Raw genomic sequence first — 19,700 nt, forward strand, 5'->3', positions numbered from 1 at the left:
CTTAATTTACTTTTCAAGATTTATTATACATATAATCTATTAAAATATGATGATTCTGAGTTGTAATATTCAAAGTACGTAGGTGCACATCTAAGTAATTTATATTTCATTTAAGAAAATATTAACTTACATAGAAGTAGCTAACAAGATTAATTGACTTAAGTTATAGGTATTGACTGAGATGAAATTAAAGTGAATATTTACATTGACAGTAATAAATCTTAATATTGATCAATATATTCACACACACGTACATATGCATGAGAACAAAGTGTTGGGAAGTCTTTAAATACTAATGTGATGAATGCTGGACTTTTACTTCTAGTAATAATATAATTTTAAGGCATACATTCTTCTTGGATATGGAAATCTGTTACTGTGCAAAGTGTTATAAATAGAAATGTGCTCTTTCTATATATTTGTATACTTATTATATAATATTTTATAATCTAGATACATAAAGAACATAAAAGGTTTATTTCTGACATAGGTAAATTTCCTGAAGCTAATTCTTTAAAACAATATTTGTGAATTGTATATATTTTTTGATTTACACTATGATACCTGTGTTACTTTGGAAGAATATTTAGTCCTGACCTAAATATATATTGTCACCAAAATATTGCAATCTCATATAATTGAGAAAGCTTATAATTTGTGACACAATTTTTCATGTTGTAAAAAAATCAATTTTTAAGTAGATGCAACTTTAGGATATTTAGTCTCAGGTTATACAATAGTAAAATGCTAACCTTATTAAAAGTCACACACACACACACACACACACACACACGCACACACCATAGTAGATTTTTGTTGGTCTTAAAACAATGTGTCCTAACACTTAAAAACCTTTAAAATCTGTATAATTTTCCTATTTGAAAGCACATTATTCCCATATTTCTTATGCCTGTGTTTTTATAATGTAATGGGAATAATTTTAAGTGCTTATGAACATTCTTCCCATTTGTTTCAGTAAGTTAACCATTAATTTAAAAATTATATTTTAAGTTTATAATTTTTTCTTAGAAATAAATTCAATCTGCAATGTTTTGTGTGAAATAATTCAGCTTAATTTCACATGCCATATATTAAATTCTGGGGTCAAATAGGGTGTCTAGTTTTCCATCCTAATAGAACTGTCTAGTTATTGTTGTCAGAATTATGTAAATATTTACTAATAATAAAAATTATAGTTTTAGAATTTTTGCAAGTTTTAATGTGGTTTAATTACATTACCTAATCAGAATCTTATTTCTCAGTTATATATCCTGTGGCTCTTAAACATCAAATAATGATGAAGAAACAATAGATATATACTGTTTCTAAATAGCAAAAAGTTCAGCTGAAAAATAAGATAATCAGCCATTTGTTCGTAACATGGTTTTTGCAAAATATATTTAATGGCTTTCATTTTTGAATGATATATTTTGCAAGATTTCAGTACATTAACAAAAGCAGATAAAAGCAGAGTGGGAGTTGGTGCTGCCCACCCTCCTATTTACACCTCACGACCCTAAACCTCGGAAGCATCTTTTTCTGAGAACACGATTTAAAAATTCGGCTATAAGGTGTGTTACACAACAATCTAATCAGAAAAAAACCCTGCTCCACCATTATGGTTTACTTGTGCAACTGAGTTTGTGTTATCTGTGACTTTAGGTTTAGGTTCTAATCCCCTATCCATTTGTTGTTTTATCTCAGCGGTTCTCAACCTGTGGGTCGCGACCCCTTTGGGGGTCGAACAACCTTTACACAGGGGTCGCCTAAGACCATCAGAAAACACATATATAATTACATATTGTTTTTGTGATTAATCACTATGCTTTAATTATGTTCAATTTGTAACAATGAAAATACATCCTGCATATCAGATATTTACATTATGATTCATAACAGTAGCAAAATTACAGTTATGAAGTAGCAACGAAAATAATTTTATGATTGGGGGGTCACCACACATGAGGAACTGTATTAAAGGGTCGCGGCATTAGGAAGGTTGAGAACCACTGTTTTACCTGTCACTCAAATCCCAATTATAAAAAGCCACGGGCTGTCATTACCGAAACAACCAGATGGATGACCAAACAGCAGGTTGTGTGGGGCTACCAGGCCAACTGGGGGGTTAGTGAGGGATGACCAAACGACTGAACAGCAGGCTGTGTGGAGTGACCAGGCTAGCAGAGGGGGCAGTTGGGGGAAACCAGGCCGGCAGGGGAGGGCAGTTAGGGGTGCCCAGGCCAGCAGGGGGGCAGTAAGGGGCGACCAGGCAGGCAGGCAGGTGAGCAGTTAGGAGCCAGCAGTCCCGGAATGTGAGAGGGATGTCTGACTGCCAGTTTAAACCGGCAGTTAGACATTCCCTAGGGGTCCAGGATTGGAGAGGGTCCAGGCTGGGCTGAGGGGACCCCCTCACCACGCACGAATTTAGTGCACCTGGCTTCTAGTATGTAAATATTAATTTACATTCAAATTCAAAAAGAGGGACACTGAAGATGTGCCTCATTCTTGTGCTCTTGAGACTCCCCTGGGAGCCTGCTCTGTGAACCTTCCTTCATGCAGGCCCTACCTTGTATTCTTGAATGATTCCATTCTGATGATCTGGAGGAGGAGGATCCCAGGAAACACTAATACTTGTGCTGTTGTGGCTTCCAACTGTCAGCACAGTGACAGATTGTGGAGGAGCACTTGGGGCTGTAGAAGAAGCAATTAAAATAAACACAAACTGTAAGTCTTGGTGTGCATTAATGGTGCTTGCAGAATACAAATCTGAAGACAAGAAGCAGGAGATTCTGGTTTCCAGTATTTTAACTGTGCATATAGTATTCAAGAGTGACAGTTTTTATAAAATATATTTTAAATATAATGGATGGATTTAAAGCAAATACAATAGCTGTAGTACTATGTACCGAACAATAAATGTAACAGCTAACATTCTGATGAGTATTTTCTATATACCCAGCACAGAGCTAAGTGTCAGATTTAATTCTCACAATAACCTCAGAAGGTAAAAGCAACAGGGTAGAATTTGAACACAGGTATGTCTAATTTTAAAACTTTGATCTAAAATTTTATTAATCATTATCTCTGAGTGATGGCATTATTGACAACCTATTTATTTTAGTTTGATTTTAATTAACAAAAACAGATACAGTTATAAATTATGCCAACAAATGGAAAATACTTGTATTTTCATATTGGGAAAAATAATTTACTGCTCTAAATTGACTCATAATTTAAGATTTCAGACTTATTTTATATTGATGGGCAAGGAACTCTGAAGATAGAAATGAAAACAGTTCATATTGGGTCAAATGTCTCATGGACACATTTTAACTTCTTCCATTTGCTTCCTTTATAGTTTCTTTGTAATCCCACTGAGAAAAGGCTAGTGAAAAGAATTTCTGATTTTATACTGCAGTGTCCCATACAGTGTATCTGAGAGGTATCAAATACTAATTCTGATGGAAAGCATGAATTCTCAGTGAATCTCTGAGTTTAAACCAAATAAAGAAAAATCAATATAAAAATCCTTACAGTTAAAACAAAATTCAAAGGATTATTATGGAAAAGGGTCAATGCTTTCATAACTCTACATGGTTTAGCCCTTTGAAAATATATACAATTGAATTGCAAAATACATTTTAAAGCCTGTCTATAAAGTCTCCCATGTTTGGTAAGTTTGGTCATATTTACATTCAGAAGCAGGACACACACATACCACAATACCACCCTTTATTATTCCTCTGTGTGACCATAATGCTCTGAAATGTGGCACGATGACATAAATCCCACCACTGTCTACCAGTTTTGTCGTTATTAAGTAGACTGTATTGAAAAATAACTTCTGAGAGCTAGTTTTTCGTTGGCCTTTCTGCTGACGGGGAGAGAACACCACGCCTGCTTCCTTACAGGGCAGTGATTCCTGTGCCCAGCTTCTCTCTATGGATGTGAAAGGACCCAAATCACCACTCATCATTCCCAGGCACAGGCTAGCGAGTTCCATTTGTTACCTTCACAAGGTCTCTGAAATCGGAGATGAACATACTGCGAAGGTGACAAATGTCTAATCCAGGGGAAAAGTCTCAGTGCAGGGGAATTGATTTTGGAAGTATACTTCAACATGGGATTCTGTATTGAGTTATCCCACTTGTTCGTACCATACCTATTCAACCTAAGTAAAATGTAATGGTGATGACTCTATTATTAATTTTTAGTAATTTTTTCTTTACATATCCTAAACATATATTAGTGATGCCTTTAAAAACCTGCACTTATGCCTGTCAGTGTATCGCACTGCAAACCAATATCAAGATAACCTTTTCATTGTGTTGCTTATTATGTCATGCATACTTGAAAAGCTCTTTAGACAAATGAGCATTTACACGTTAGCATGAACAACCTATATACATTTTCTTGAGTTTAGTATATTAATTTATATAAAGTATGTTTAGAAAAAAAGGCTTTGTTTTTTAATGGAGCATATACATAAAATTAGTACAAAACAGAAAAGGGAGGAAATTTATTTTACTTGGCATCTGACTTTTTTTTAGTATTATGATAGAATTTATTTTAAGCATGTAGTTAAATAAAGAAGACACTAGTAAATGGACTTGCTGAGACCTACATTTATTTATGTCTCTCACAGGTTAACTTTAAAGTGCAGGCAAGAAAAGTTCCAAAATGGGGAAGGGAGAAAACAACTGTAAGAAGAAAACTATTGCAAACATGCGTGTGGCATTCTAAATTAGAAATTATGAGTCAGATCAGCAGAGGCCACAGGGAAGAAGACTTCAAGAAGAAAATGTCATTCTAAGAGGCATGGCAATGAACAGCCTGTGCTCTTGAGTTTCCAGTAGCCTGTTTTGATGAAGCCAAGTGAGCCTAATCCATGGGAAAAAATATGGGGAAATATTATAATCAAGTTCCAATGTACTGACAAAGAAGATTTGGGACAAATGTTTACAAATTTTTGAATGTCTTTTTTTTTTTTTGAGTTGTCAGATTTTATGGAATTTTCAGAACAAAAAGAGAAAAATACTCCTTCCTGGATTCACTTTTAGCATCCCTCTTGCTCCTCTTCTAAGAAAGATGATAAACTACAACTTCAACAGAATTTGGTTTCATTATGCTCTAAGTTAGTTTCATGTTAGGGATCTGAATACTGACCTTCTTCGGTAGTACGAACTGTTTTGGATTCACTATCCATTCCTTGGAACTCATTGAAGTAAGGTCGAACTTTAATTTCATAAGTTACCCCCTTTTTCAGATTGACTAGGACAGCATTTCGCTCATTTGCGACTTTAGCATCTAAATTCTGCCATGTTGGTGTGGCCTGCAGGCCCGAGGTCTGGCGATACATCACACGGTAGCCTTGAATAAACTGGGGCTGCCGATCCACCTGAAAAACAAAGCAAAAAGCTTTTGAAACCGAAGGGAAGTAATTTAGGCACAACAGTGGCTCCATCCTCATTTCTCTTGTCCCTGTTTCTGTCCTCATCAGCTATCATCAGACGTTGTCACAGCATTCTAGCTCACATCCCAGCATCTTATACCCTCTTCTAAATCTGACTTCACATTGTTCCTAAGTTATTATTTCAAAAATGAAGAGTGGAACAACTCTCTATCCTGTTTAAAATATTTCATGGTATCCAAGATACTATGTAATTCAAATTCTTTGGATTAACACAAAGTCCTGTCAAGACCTAGACCTGCCAATTTTTGTAGCTCCATTCCTTGTCTGTTTGTCCTTTTTCTATATTCAAGAATTCCTGTCTTTGTGGTTGCATATATAGTTTGCTAGAGATTTTCATTCTCATTTCTGTCCATTCACTAACACCTTCACTTAATCAAAACCGGTTTTTGAGTTCCTACTAATAAGCATCAGGAATTTTGCTAAAATGTAGGGACTTGTATGCATGCATATAAGCCTAATCAATGGACACAGACACAAAGGGTCATGAGAGGGGGTGGGGGGTAAAAACACATATGTAATATCTTAATCAATAAAGAAAAAAGCATATGAAAATGTAGGGATAAAAAGAGAATGAAAGGAGCCAGTCCCTGACTTCATAGTGCTTAGAGCCCAAGCTGAAGATGGGAATTGTCTAATGATCACCCAAACAATGTCCAGTCATAGTAATAACAAACAGACATAAACACATGCTATGATTGAGATGTACAAGGAGCTAAGAAAGCCTGGAGTGGAGAAGAATTTGGCCGGATCAGGAAGAGAAGGTGAACTTTCACTGAAGGAGTGTAAGATCTATGAGGACAGTGGGATCTCTCCAGTGGAAGAGCAGGATCGGCACGTGTCCAATTCCTGTTGATGGGCGAAGCATGTGAGAGTCCAAAAGTTATGTTGCTAGGGAATCTGTTCTAAGTGGATAAAACAGTTTATAGCCCTCAACAGATATTAAAGACTTTTATTAATTTGCCAATAGTCCCACTACTGACACAATTTGACAACTTTCTTGATCCTTTCATTCTTAAATGAGGATAAACAGCTGTTCTTGAAAATCTGAGATTTTGAATCTCAAAACTGACATCAAATAGAAATTTAAAAAATAAGTTCACTCATAATAATTACATAAAACCAAATACATAAAAATTTAATCTAAAAATGAAACATATTATCTTTATACATTTATGAAACAATCTTTACTGGACTACTACCATTTTTTTTCATTTTCAGGGAGAAGATGACTTTTAGCTTTTTTTAATGTCTTACCATGTTTCTAGAAATGCTTGAGAAATATAAATACCATAGCACCTTCTCCAATTAACATTTCATACATTATAGTTTGCTAGTCATATTCTAAAAGTCCTTTCACTTGACATATTTCACAGTCAAAGGAAGTGTAAAATTTAATGGAGAAGAGGTGGAAGACCTCATTTTATGAAGTTTGAGGAGAAAGGAAATAGAATATGTAATGATAAAAATGGTTATTTCAGCTTGTTAAAATTTATTTATTCAACTGCGAACATGTTATAAACAAATGTTATTCTTTCATGTATTAAAATCTAACCTCTTGAGTTGCAGCATTCAAAAAAATTTACAGAATCACAGTTAAAATACCATAGAACAAAGGAACAGTTTTTTCTGTATTTAAAATGTCCAAGTTAGAAAAACACATGAAGTTGGTGAAAGTTAGCATGTGTGTTACTATGTATAGCTAACTCCAGTTTCACAGATAAGTCTAATCGAATAAGAATTCTTTTATCCACCCGACAGCTTTCTAACCCTCAATAAGTTTCTGATATTAGTGCTACTCTTGTGTGAGGTTATGTTATGAAAAAGTCAGCCCAGTTCTGATGCCAAAGCCATAGTCTTTGAATCCTCAGACATGCCACGAGTTTGTGTTTACACCAATGGACATATATTTTTGAAAAGCAGAAGTTGTTCTGACATTAAAAAACAAGGCAACTAAAAAGCCAAAAGTTAAATTTATGAGAGCCACAGAGAGATACCCTTCATCAAAACTGTCAGTGTTCCAAAATATCACCACAGCATATGTTAAAACAACATTAAACTTGCATTTTATAAAATTCTCTGCATTCACTTTAAGTGAATTTATATACTGAAAGAAAGACATAACTCACAATAATAGCTTGTTAATACTGAAAGAAGCAAGCTGTGTTTTTAAGAAGCGCATTAAGCAGCTGTTTCCAGATGAAGGGAGCCTGTAAATCAGGGTAAATTGGTTTTATCCATGTTTGGTTTTCATTAATTAAGTGTTTTAGGGAGTTTATGAAGTTAATGTTTACTATACAACATTGCCTTCCTCACTTCAGTGTACATGCCTTCAACCAGCATTTTCTAATGACCCACTTAATAACTAAATAGTCTAACTGGATTATGTGCAGTTGCAATACATTCTGTTCTGGAAAAAATTGTTGTTACAGGTGGAAGCAAAAATGAAAATGCTGAATACTTCCTTTAAAAAAACTAGGTGGGATTTTTATTGGCTATGCATTCTACGCTATTGACTTCTGAAGCACATTTTGACAGGTGGTAATTTTCAAGTTAAATCATATGCTTGTTACTAATTTTATTACCATTCTGATTATGAGTCTGGACACAATTCCATGGGTTGATAAAATTTTAAAATTTGGTATTTTCTGAAATATGAGTAAAAGAAGAGTTGTCTTAAGGAAAAAGTGAAATGATGAAGAGAGGTTCAGTCTCAGTTGAGTTATAGCTTAGCCTCAAACTTTCTGAGTCTCAGGTTACTTAATTTGTTCAAATAACACTCATGTTACAAGGGCACAGACACAATTAAAGGACTACTATAAGTTAAAACACTTGCAAGTTTTAAAGATGCACAATGATAAAGCATCATTGTTAAGTAAACAATATACTAAAAAACAGGTGTCCACATGTGTCCCTCATATCATCACTTGCATTAAAATGTTCAAGTAAGATGCTTAATATCTATCTTTTCAATATAAAAAAAATCCACTTAAACTCAAAAGTCAAAACAAATTTTATTAGGTGGGCTTGGTGTGCTAAGTGACTGGTCTGGACTTAGCTGAATCTGAGCCTGGTTCTCCAGGGCACTCCTTCACCTCCTGTAGCTGTAATATTTAAAGACAATGAGCCTGTGATTCTGTATGTCCTTGAAGCAACACACACACACACACACACACACACATACACACACACACACACACACACACACACCAGAATAAATATTTTTAAATGTAATAATTATTGCCATTTCTTTGTGAAACAGCCATTTTCTTATCATTTATGCCTACCCTCATTATAAAAATAGTCATTTTTAGAATGTAGCATTTGCTAACTATTGCTGTTTCAAGATTAGCCTTTGGGGCATGTGTTTTTTGTTTGTTTGTTTGTTTTTAGTACAAATGTCATGTATGTTTGGTAAATGAATCCTGACACCTATTATAGATACCTTCTCATTTGGCTCCAAATCTAAACACTTGGGCTGGGGAATATAGTTGCCCCCTTAAGCCCAACACATATGTAACTCAAACAATGTAATAATTTTAAAAAGGCATGCACATTTAGGAAGTTGAAAATAGGACATTGAAATGAAATAGTTGGTCGTAATTCCTTTGATAACCAACCTCACCCCCTGTTGGGCTTTATTTCGCTACATTTACCTCTCAACTACATGCCTATCTCATGGGGAGCAATACTCTGTGATATATTAAACATTTTCTTTTTTAAAATAAAAACATGTATGAAACAATTGAGTTGATCATGTAACAGACAGTTACTGAAAGGGTATTTCATAAATGATGCTTTCTCTGAAAAAAACAGAAATTAAAAACATAGCCAGACTCTCAGAAGTCAAGCTCATGAGGGAGTGAGATATGAAAACCGGAAATGACAATCTTGTTGGGATATAAAGATGACTATGATCAGGTCCCTTTCCTGAACGAACTCCCAGACTGCTGACCTGTGGTTTTGATCTGATTTGATGTATTCTTTTTAACTCAATGACTTTTAAAGTGATTGACTTCATGAACATAATGACCTTGATTCTTATCCAAATAATTTCCACATTTTAGAAGAAGCTTTAAAAAGCCCCTTCCATACTCCCAATAGAGCAGATAAGACTTTTTTCAATTGATAATGAGTAAAAATCTGCTATTAAAAATACAACTATATCCTTGGCCTGTGAGTTTAGTATCTAGTCAAAGCTACAGAAAATGGATGAGGCGTGGCAGATAATCACACTACTGCGCCATTGGAAAAAAGATGAGGTCATTATGTTGCCTTCATAGGAACAGAAGAATAGAAACCATTATATGCAGAAAATAGAATGTCTACGTGAAATTATATAAAAATGAAATTAGAAACAATGTAATCCTAGTCATAATCACTCTTAAAATGTTATAAACTTAGTTTTATTTTTGTTAAAGTATTACTCAATTTTGTACTTAGGGGCCAAAACTATGACTGATCAATCAGATGGTGTGGTTTAAGAAGCAACAAAATGCCCCATTTGGGATTATATGTTGAAATCCACCATTAAATATCCCACTATGTATTTGTCTACAGTTTTTCTTTACAGTGAAGACACTGCAAACAGATTTGAAGTAAGGAAATTCTAATGCTATTCTTACCTATAAATATATATGGGATTTAGAACATTATTCAACCTGTCTGTATTGGTTTCCTTTCATAAAATTATAAAATTAGTGTAAAAAGCCTTAATGTCTCTAAGTTTCAGCCATTCTAATAAGTAAGACCTTCATATTTTCTCAAGGAAAAGTACATGAGAGGTAATATCTTTTCTGTTTTTTGAGGATGGAATTATTCACTTCCTCTTTGATTGAAACCTGTCTATAGGGAGCATATATACTGTTATGGCACTTATTTCTGTGTACTGTCATTAAGAATTTGCATATAGAATGCAGCCGATTGGTGATTCTCTCTCATCATTGATGTTTTTATCTCTCTCTCCCTCTCCCTTCCTCTCTGAAATCAATAAAAAATATTAAACAAAAGAATTTGCATTATTTGTGTCTCTTTTTATAGCCCCCGCACACACACACACACACACACACACACATTGGGTACAAAATTGATTCTCAAAAAAGGCTGTTGGATTGGATTTGTTCAATGAATTTATTATTGAGAGGACACTGGAAGACTTCTATTCATTGTATTCTATATTTCAAATATAATAAATTAAGATTGATGAAAATAATCATTTTTCCCCTGAATTTTCTTTGTTGATGAAATTAATGGGAATGGGTGAGACAATTATTTCCCCAAAGAAACTTGGAGGAAAGGTAGTTCAGTTTTTTTGGTCTTTTTTATTTATTTATTTTTTTTACTTACAGTCATTCTCCTACAATAATAATAAAAAACAAGAGAGACATAATTATAAATACTTTCTAATTAAGATTATAATTAAAGTGAAAACTCTTCTAGGAATGTCTAACTAAAATATCCTTTACTTATATAACATACAAAGTCTATCACAAACACAGAAGACTGAAAGAATGCATGCCCTTCTATTATCCTGATATATGCCTTTATGGATTTTTAGAAATTGCCACAGAGAGATCTTTGACAGAAAGGAGAAGTTGGCACTAAGTGTATTTAGGCTCAGGGAAGATTACCTCTCTCTTCACAAAACAGACACACATGTAGACTCAAGCACATGCACAAGTGTTAGCATTTTCTAATGTGATTAATGGCTATTTTTATAGTATTTGTTGTTTCCACTGAAGTAGCTACTATGTGGGTCAAAACATTTTGTATTTTGAAATGACAGGGGCAGGTTAACATTTATTACTGCACTAGAGGCCTGATGTACGACATTTATGCACTAAGGGGGGCTCCCTCAGCCTGGCCTGTGTCCTCTTGTAGTCCAGGACCCCTTGGGGAGTGTCTACCTGCCAGTCCCCAAGACGTCCTTAGCACTGCCAAGGAGGTAGGAGAGGTTCCTGCCACCATCACTGTGCTCGCCAGCCGGGGCTGAGCTCACCAGCCATAAGCCTGGCTTCTGGCTGAGCGGTGCCCACCCTCCTCCCCCCCGTGGGAGCGCACTGACCACCAGGGGGCAGCTCCTGCATTGAGTGTCTGCTCCCTTGTGATCAGTGAGCATCACAGCAACCAGTTGTTCCGTGGTTTGGTCTATTTGCATATTAGTCTTTTATTATATAGGATGAAATTGAACACTTTAGCAGATATTAAAATATTAATTTATTTCTTAAAACCCATTAATTTTTAAACTTAAATGTCAACTTATTAAAATTATATATATACATGTTTGGTGCTGCTGGATGATGTTCAGCTAAAAGAATATAAAGATGTTTGATTTAAATTTACAAGAAGTATTCATCAAAATTTAAATATTTTGTGTTTCAATAATACCATTAAGAAAGTAAGAAACAAACTACAGATCAGGAGAAAATGCTTACAAATTATATATCTGATAAACAATTTGTATTCTAGAAATAATTATTACACGACTGTAATAAGAAGACAAACAACCCAATTTAAAAATGGGCAAATCATTTAAACAGAGATTTCTCTAAGGAAGATGTATAATTGCTCAGTAAACACATGAAAAGATTCAAAACATCAGTAGTCATGAAACAAATGCAAATGAAAGCCACAATGATATACCATTCATCATTCACTAGAATAGCTATAATAAAAAGACAGAAGATAAGAAGTGTTGGTGAGAATATGAGAGAAATTAGCAAGGATGTGGAAAAAACTGGAATCTTAAAATATTGCTAGTGGGAACATAAAATGGTATAACCACTTTATAAAACATGTCGGCAGTTCATCCAATGTTAAACATAGCATTATCGTATTACTCAATAACTTCTAGATAAATATCAAGAGAAATAAAAATGTGTGTTTACTCGTACACAAATATTCATGACACCATTATTAATGATAGCCTAAAGTAGAAACAACTCAAATGTCTATCAGCTGATGAATGGACAAACATGCTGGTATCTGTATGCTATTAAGGAATGCTATTAAGAAATAAAAGGAACAAAATACTGATACATGGTATAACATGAATGGGCCTCGAAAACATTATTCTGAGTGAAAGAACCTAGGCTCAAAAGATCACATATGCATTTCATTCCTACGAAGGCAATAGGCAAATCTATAGAGACAGAGAGTAGATTAGTGGTTGCAAAACGCTCAAGTGAAGGGAATGGAGAAGGGACTGCTAATGGGCACAAGATTTAATTTTGGGATGATGAAATGTTCTAAAATCAGATTTTGGTGATGATTGTATGACTCTAAGTATACTAAAAACCATTAAGTTGTACATTTTAACTTTGGTATATAAATTCTATCTCAATAAATCTGTTAAAGTTCAGAAGACCCAACATATTTCATTTATACTGCAATCAATCTTTCCTTCCTATATTTATTCTTTCACCTATTAAATGCTTTTCTTTTTTGTGTGATTGGTTACACATTGATTTTTAAATGGTAAGAGTTTTATTACGATTTTTTGGGGTTGTTGACATATTTTTTCTTCTTTGTCTTGTTTTCTTAAAGGAAAAAAAAGAGAGACTATTATTAACATGGCCTTCCAGAACTTACTGTCCATGTGACTTGAACAGTCGTGGGTGTCAATACAACCGGAGTATGAAGACGAACAATGACATCTCCTAGTTCCTTCTGTACTTGTCTGTGATCCACTCCTTGTGCTGGAGGGCTGATATCTACAGGTAGACAATCATTTCCAAATTTTAAAAATTCATAGTAAAATTCCAATGTATATTATATAAACTAATAATATGCCATTAGAAATAATTACAGGGGAAAAGTTTTTAAAAATCTTTGTGACAAAAACATTAAAGAATATTTATATACTACCACCATGCTAAAATATAATTTAAAGGATTATATTTATCTTCACTAAAATCCTATCTAATAAAAGAGAAAAATGGTAATTGGAGTACGACAATACCCTTTTCATTGGCTAATCAGGGCTATATGCAAATTAACTGCCAACTAAGATTGGCAGTTAACTGCCAACAAGATGGCGGTTAATTTGCATATGTAGGCACAATGCAGGGAGGTGAAAGGGAAAGCAGGAAGAAGCCCCCTGCCACTGACAGTGATCGGAAACCCAGGGGGGAGCTAAGAGCTGGGGGGGCCGCCTTTGCCCTGCCCCCCAGCCATGATCGGAGAATCAGGCGCCTATGCCGCCCTGGCCAGTGATAGCAGGAAGTAGGGGTGGAGCCAGCGATGGGAGCTGGGCACGGTCGAAGCTGGCAGTCCCGGGAGCTAGGGGTCCCTTGCCTGGGCCTAAAGCGAAGCCCACGATCGCGGGGCCGCTGCAGCTGCGGGTCCCCGCTGCCGGAGGCCTCAGGCCTGGTCAAGGGGCCGATCCGGTGATTGGTGATCGGAGGGTGATGAGGGTCAACTCCTCTGGCCGAGGCATCAGGCCTGGGGGGGGGGCTGAGCCGGGGATTGGGGGGATATGATGGTCCCCTTGCCCAGGCCTGAAGCCTGGGTCAGAGGCGTCAGGCTTGGGCGGGGGGTGGAGCAAGCGATCAGAGGGAGATGGGGATCCCCTGCCCAGGCATGATTCCTGGGCCAGAGGCCTCAGGCCTGGGCGGGGGCCAGAGCCAGTGATCGGGGGGAGATGGGGGTCCCCTGTCCAAGCCTGACACCTCTGGTGGAGGCGTCAGGCCTGGGCAAGGGGCCGATCCTGCGATTGGAGGGTGATGGGGGTCAACGCCTGAGGGCTCCCAGTATGTGAGAGGGGGCAGGCTGGGCTGAGGGACACTCCGCTCCCCACACACACACACACAGTGCACGAATTTCATGCACCGGGCCCCTAGTAATATTAATAAAAGAGTGTATGCAATCCCTCACCCTATTCAAATACATTGCTGTGGAAAGTCTCATTATTTTCTTATTAAAGAATAAAGAATGTGCTGTAAGACTTCTCTGGAAACATCAGTTTTATATAGATGTTAAAACATTTTCTTGAGTAGTTAATGGGTAATATCTGAAAACTGCTGTTTGGGAATTTATTTAATATTTTGTTCCAATTAGTGAATTGTGTGTTTTACTACTTGACCTACTTCAGACTAGGGAAGAAAAGTAATCAGAGAGACTGGAAACTTGAAGTATCTTATTAAAGGTAAACAAAGTGAGGGGAAAAGGGGAAGAAGCCCCAAGTATTCACAACAATTCTTTTGACCAAAACAATTAAAATACTGATAAATGTTCTGAAGTAATAAAATTTGAGCAGTGCTCCAATATCCAACAAACGGTTTTTGAAACTATTGCAGGGGATAGGGCCCAGGGAAAGAAAGAAGAAAAAACAGATTTCCGATGTTTAGAATGATATATCTTTAGCCATACATTGTTCTGGACCCTTACCATTCACTTAAAAACTCTTCTATTGTCCCATATATATAATGGTTTATAGTGTATGTCCATTAAAATATATAAATGATAGACATTCAAGTCCATCAAATTGATATCAGACACTGAATTTTACACATACTCAAATCAGCTTCTTTAACTGGTGCACTATAGTATTGATTTTTTCCTCCAGCTACCTTATTTAAGAAAGAAAATCCAATTTTGACTGATTTATTTTCTTAATCTTCTTTTCTTTTATTTTCTCAGGCCACAATGCCACATTTTTGAAAAAATATTTTTAAGTACATATCTTAGTCATAACTTAAATGGGGTGCACTAACTTAAATTGGGGCAGCAATAATTGGAACCTGAACTTTGGTGACATTTTTCCAGTTCCATTTTTTCATCATTAACATAAACAGCATTGCAAGTTTTATTTAAAACAAAAAAATATTAATATTAAGTCAATAATGTGAACCTTTATGGATATACCTATGGTCTACCCTTGTGCTGTTGATGGTGCAAGTGTTTGCTGCCTTACTAAAATAATTCTAAATTCTATGGTATTTATTTATTTATTTCTATGGTATTTAATATCTTTTAAAAATAAGAGCACATACAGCAAAGCATTCTTTGAAAAGAAGAGCTTTTCAAATAGCAATGCTGCTGAAAGTGGCATCAAAAATGATCCTGATCTTCAGGCCCCAAACATGTGTTTTCCTATTAAACACCTGTTAAGAGAATATAAGCATTTTTTCTTCATATAATCTCTCAGCTAGAACAAGTCAGAGCACAAACAAGTTTTCATTAATGTTTTGTTTTGTTTTACTTTTCACCAAGAAATTATTTCATGAGTTGAGAATTAGTGACTGGCACAGATATTGAATGATGCAGGTTTGCGGGTTTAATCACACCACAAGCTTCCACATTCTGTTATCGCTCCACCTTCCCTCACCACTGCATACAGAAACTGCCTGTTTTCACCTACACAAGTGAAGTGATCTAGGTATTATTATTTTCTGAATTTAAACCATACACCTTTTCCTCTTTAAGTTCAATAATTTAATTTAGTTTACTCACTAAATTTAGACATACTGAGAGCAATTGGATCCAGGAAAGGTAAAATATAAGCAGTTTCAGGTCTTCAAATTCCTTGCTGTGCTTTTTCTCTCTCTTGAGACAGGTTCTTTACCTACAGTTCCTTTATCATCATGGAAAATTAGTCACACTACTGCTTCCAGAACAATAGCAAGTGGCATTCCCCCTCCCTTGACTGTCATCATGTCAGCAACATTACAAAAATCACGTGGTAACTTTATTTTACTTGATTCCTTTAAGGTGCCCTTCTCTGTTATAATAGCATGCTAGTAACTATTGCTGAACTACATTATAATTATAATAATATTTTATGGCTGTATGGTGTTTTTCATAGTATAAAAATATTACTTTGAATTATATCTTGTTCAAAGCCTTTAACAAATAAGAAATGATTAACCCTTTCTCAAGAACTCTGTAGGGAATAGATTTTAACAAATAATAAAGCAACCCTTTCTATTTTATTAATTCTCTTTGTCTACTAGTAGGAAGAGAAATTAGAATGCCACATTTTATATTAATCCTTAGACTCCAGTGACTTTTCATTTTGAAGAGACAGGCCTCTAAAAATGAAATGAGATACCTTCCATTTCATCTTGTTATAATGTTCTGGGTAGGTTTTTTGTTTTGTTTTTAATTAGTCAAAAGAATTACATACCTCTGGAAGAAAACTTGATTTACTCCTTTCTGAAACAAATTGCTCCTTTAAATCTCTGGTTTAATAAAATACACTGTAGCAATGGTTGTCAAAATTGTCAAAAACATCAGTAACATCTGCCAGGCACCTGAACACAGACTACTCAGCCCCGCTCCCAGAGCACCTGAGACAGGGACTGAGCACCTGCATTTCTAACATGGTCTCAGGTGATGAGATGTTGCTTCCATGGAAGCCACAACTTGAGACCCACTGCACTATAGAAGCAGAATTTCTAAACAGTAGGGAGTAATGATGTCTTTATCTGGGCATCTTATCAATTCCAGATCACTGTATAATTAATTTCAAAAAAGGAGAAATATTTTTCCTCCCTTTGAAATATAGTAAAGCCTTAAATTAGTTTATTTACTCTTACCATGTGAATATATTCGATTATTTGGTTTATTTGGTACTAAATAGACCCTGACACCTCAAGAAAGAGGATACACTCACCAAGGTGCACAGCATGCTCCCTGCAGACTGCGTCAGTTCTAGTGAATCATTATAACAACTAATACAGACACATGTATCTTCCTGTTGCAATCCCTTTGTTCTTACAGATGTGCTAATGCCTCCTTCTAGAGCCAGTCATATTTACAGCTCTTGAAATTACCTTGTGTGCGCACAGGATCTGACATAGGGCTTGGGTCACTGAGACCTTGGGGGTTGATCGCTCTGACCATGAACAAGTAGATTGTATTGGGCCGCAGTCCTCTCACTGTATAGAGGGTGGTCTTTACATGGTTTGCCACTGTCTGCCAGCTATTGCTCACTGATTGGCTGTAACAAGAACAGACATTTCATTTAAGGTGCAGTCATAAAGGCATTGGAAATGGAATTGGGTATCAATGACAAAGGTTAATGGCTGAAAATTAAACACACACACATACACACACAAAAAACACTTGGAGTATTCAGCCCAATAAATGAAACATTTGGATGATTTCAGTTTATACAACAACAAAGCCAAGCCCACCTAACGAAAGTGCCATGCACAACAAAATTAAACTCAGCCCAGGAGATGTAACAGCCCTTTGCTAATGCACAGCAGCCCACTAAATGAATACCTGTAAAAGGAACAGAGGCCAAGATCACAACATCAAGTTTATACAATAAATATGGTCCTCGTAAATGTATGTATATATATACATATACCTTGAAAAGAATTAACCTGTAGAAAGAATAAATGGACTACAGAGTAAATTATGCCAATACATTTTCCTGTTACAAGGTGTGTTTTCTTTTGATCATTTCCACATGAAATATTATAATAAAGCCTTCTAAAACTACATATCTGTAAAAGAAGGAATGAAGCAATGGATGAGTATTTTCCTCTGGTCACATTTTTAATAAAATCATACATGACAGGTCCTCTTGGAATGAGGACCTACCTCTGAACCCCTTACAGCCAATTACAGACAGCATGCCCGTTTAGAGCACTTTGTCTGAGATCAAGTATTCCTTTTGTTTAAAATGAAGAGAAAATGCAATTTTCAGCACCTTCCATTAATTTTTCAGAAGTAAGTTCTTTGCATCAAAGCATGGAAATTAAACAAAAATGTATTTTGAAATTTGAAAACTAGGTGCTCATCATTCCATTAAATGGACTATAAGAAACTAAAATGAAAGCATTTTAAAGCATTTGTCTTAATGCTTGTAAAGGACAGTGGCCATCACTATCTTTATAATGGCAAATAAAAACACATTGAAACTGAATACAAAACTACATTTTCTCATTTGTAAGTATTTTATCAAATTCCCATAAGACATTTTTTATAATGACATTTGCTAACTTATAGTTTATATCCTTAAACTGATGACAATTATTTCAAGTAACAACTAAACATATCTTTTATTTTCAGCAACCAGAGGTACATACAATAATTTTTAGTTGTAGTTTTTAATTTTCTCTTAAGCATAACCAATAGATGTATTCAAATATTTAGCATAAAACAATGGAATTATTTTAAGTTCTGCTGTAAGTATTAGGAAGCAAAATTCTAGGGTTCTGTGCCTCAATAAACATTGCATAACTTAAAAGGTGCTTGTGCCTAATTAAATTATTTTCTGCTTACTTCTAATGCCGAAATTCTCATCTTAAATCCTTATAATGGACAGGGTAAACGAAGGAGCTAAGTGATTATGTCATAATTAGATTCCTATAAACTTAGGCAAGGATAATACATATTTAATCTTATAATTAAGGTTAAAATGAAAAAGAAACACACTTAAGTCTATTCTTGAATAAAGTCAGATTTAAAATAAATTCTTAAAATGTACAGATTAATCACGTCTTTAAAATAAAAAAGCAGGAGATTTGAGAACATATGAACTAAAGCAAAACCCAATGGAGAAAATAGGAACTATCCCATACCTGAACGCCTCAATGATATATGAACTTGCCGGGAGAGTCCCAGGGGTACCTGGTTGCCAGGACAAGGTGACACTGTTCTTAGTAACGTCCGTGACGTGTGGTTTGGATGGTGGTCCTGGCAGGTCATTTAAATCATAATTTTTACTGATTGTTGCTCCAGATTCTGTAGAGGACAAACAGAAAAAGCTTCATTCCTGAATGCATATGCTGACGACTATGATTAAAAAAAGAAAAATCGTATATTAAGTAAGTGACCTAGTCAGTGAACAAAAGTATATAAGTGAACATTCTCTTTTCCTACATGTTACTAAATGTTTGCTTTCCCACATGATTGTTAGGATTGCTTTCTTTTTAGATTGAGAAAATAAAATAAGGTTGTCAAGAAAAAATGTATCAAATTGCATATATGCGATGCTATGTGTAAGAGGTGCAGGAATTAAAAAGTGGCATGATAATTTTTACATTTAATGAATTTAAAATACTGATCTCTTCTTAACTTGGTATTTGATAATGAGGTAATCACTAAAATGCATGCAAGATTTCTTAAGAAGATAAATTCTGGGAAGATAATTCACAAAGAATTCACCTGTGACATCCAGCACAGCACTCCAGGAAGTCTCCCCACTTGAACTTGTAGCCACACAAGTATAAGTTCCAGTATCAGAAATCTAGTGAGCAAGGTGGGGAGAGAATTA

General features: G+C 35.4%; 1 protein-coding gene across 7 annotated transcripts in view; it reads right to left on the reverse strand.

The window, feature by feature from the left end:
• Window positions 1-19,700, reverse strand: part of ROBO2 (roundabout guidance receptor 2) — a 690,593-nt gene that overhangs the window by 99,800 nt on the left and 571,093 nt on the right. For all 7 annotated transcript variants that reach the window (XM_059688089.1, XM_059688088.1, XM_059688085.1 and 4 more), the window contains exons 11-16: window positions 19,592-19,673; window positions 19,006-19,168; window positions 17,245-17,411; window positions 13,061-13,182; window positions 5,167-5,398; window positions 2,567-2,691 (exon numbers count right to left, since the gene is read on the reverse strand). In XM_059688089.1, the coding sequence (XP_059544072.1) occupies window positions 2,567-2,691; window positions 5,167-5,398; window positions 13,061-13,182; window positions 17,245-17,411; window positions 19,006-19,168; window positions 19,592-19,673 (891 nt within the window). The remainder of the gene's footprint in view (window positions 1-2,566; window positions 2,692-5,166; window positions 5,399-13,060; window positions 13,183-17,244; window positions 17,412-19,005; window positions 19,169-19,591; window positions 19,674-19,700) is intronic.

This window comes from Myotis daubentonii, chromosome 3 (genome assembly GCF_963259705.1).
Source record: "Myotis daubentonii chromosome 3, mMyoDau2.1, whole genome shotgun sequence".
In the NCBI taxonomy this organism is placed as follows: Eukaryota; Metazoa; Chordata; class Mammalia; order Chiroptera; family Vespertilionidae; genus Myotis; species Myotis daubentonii.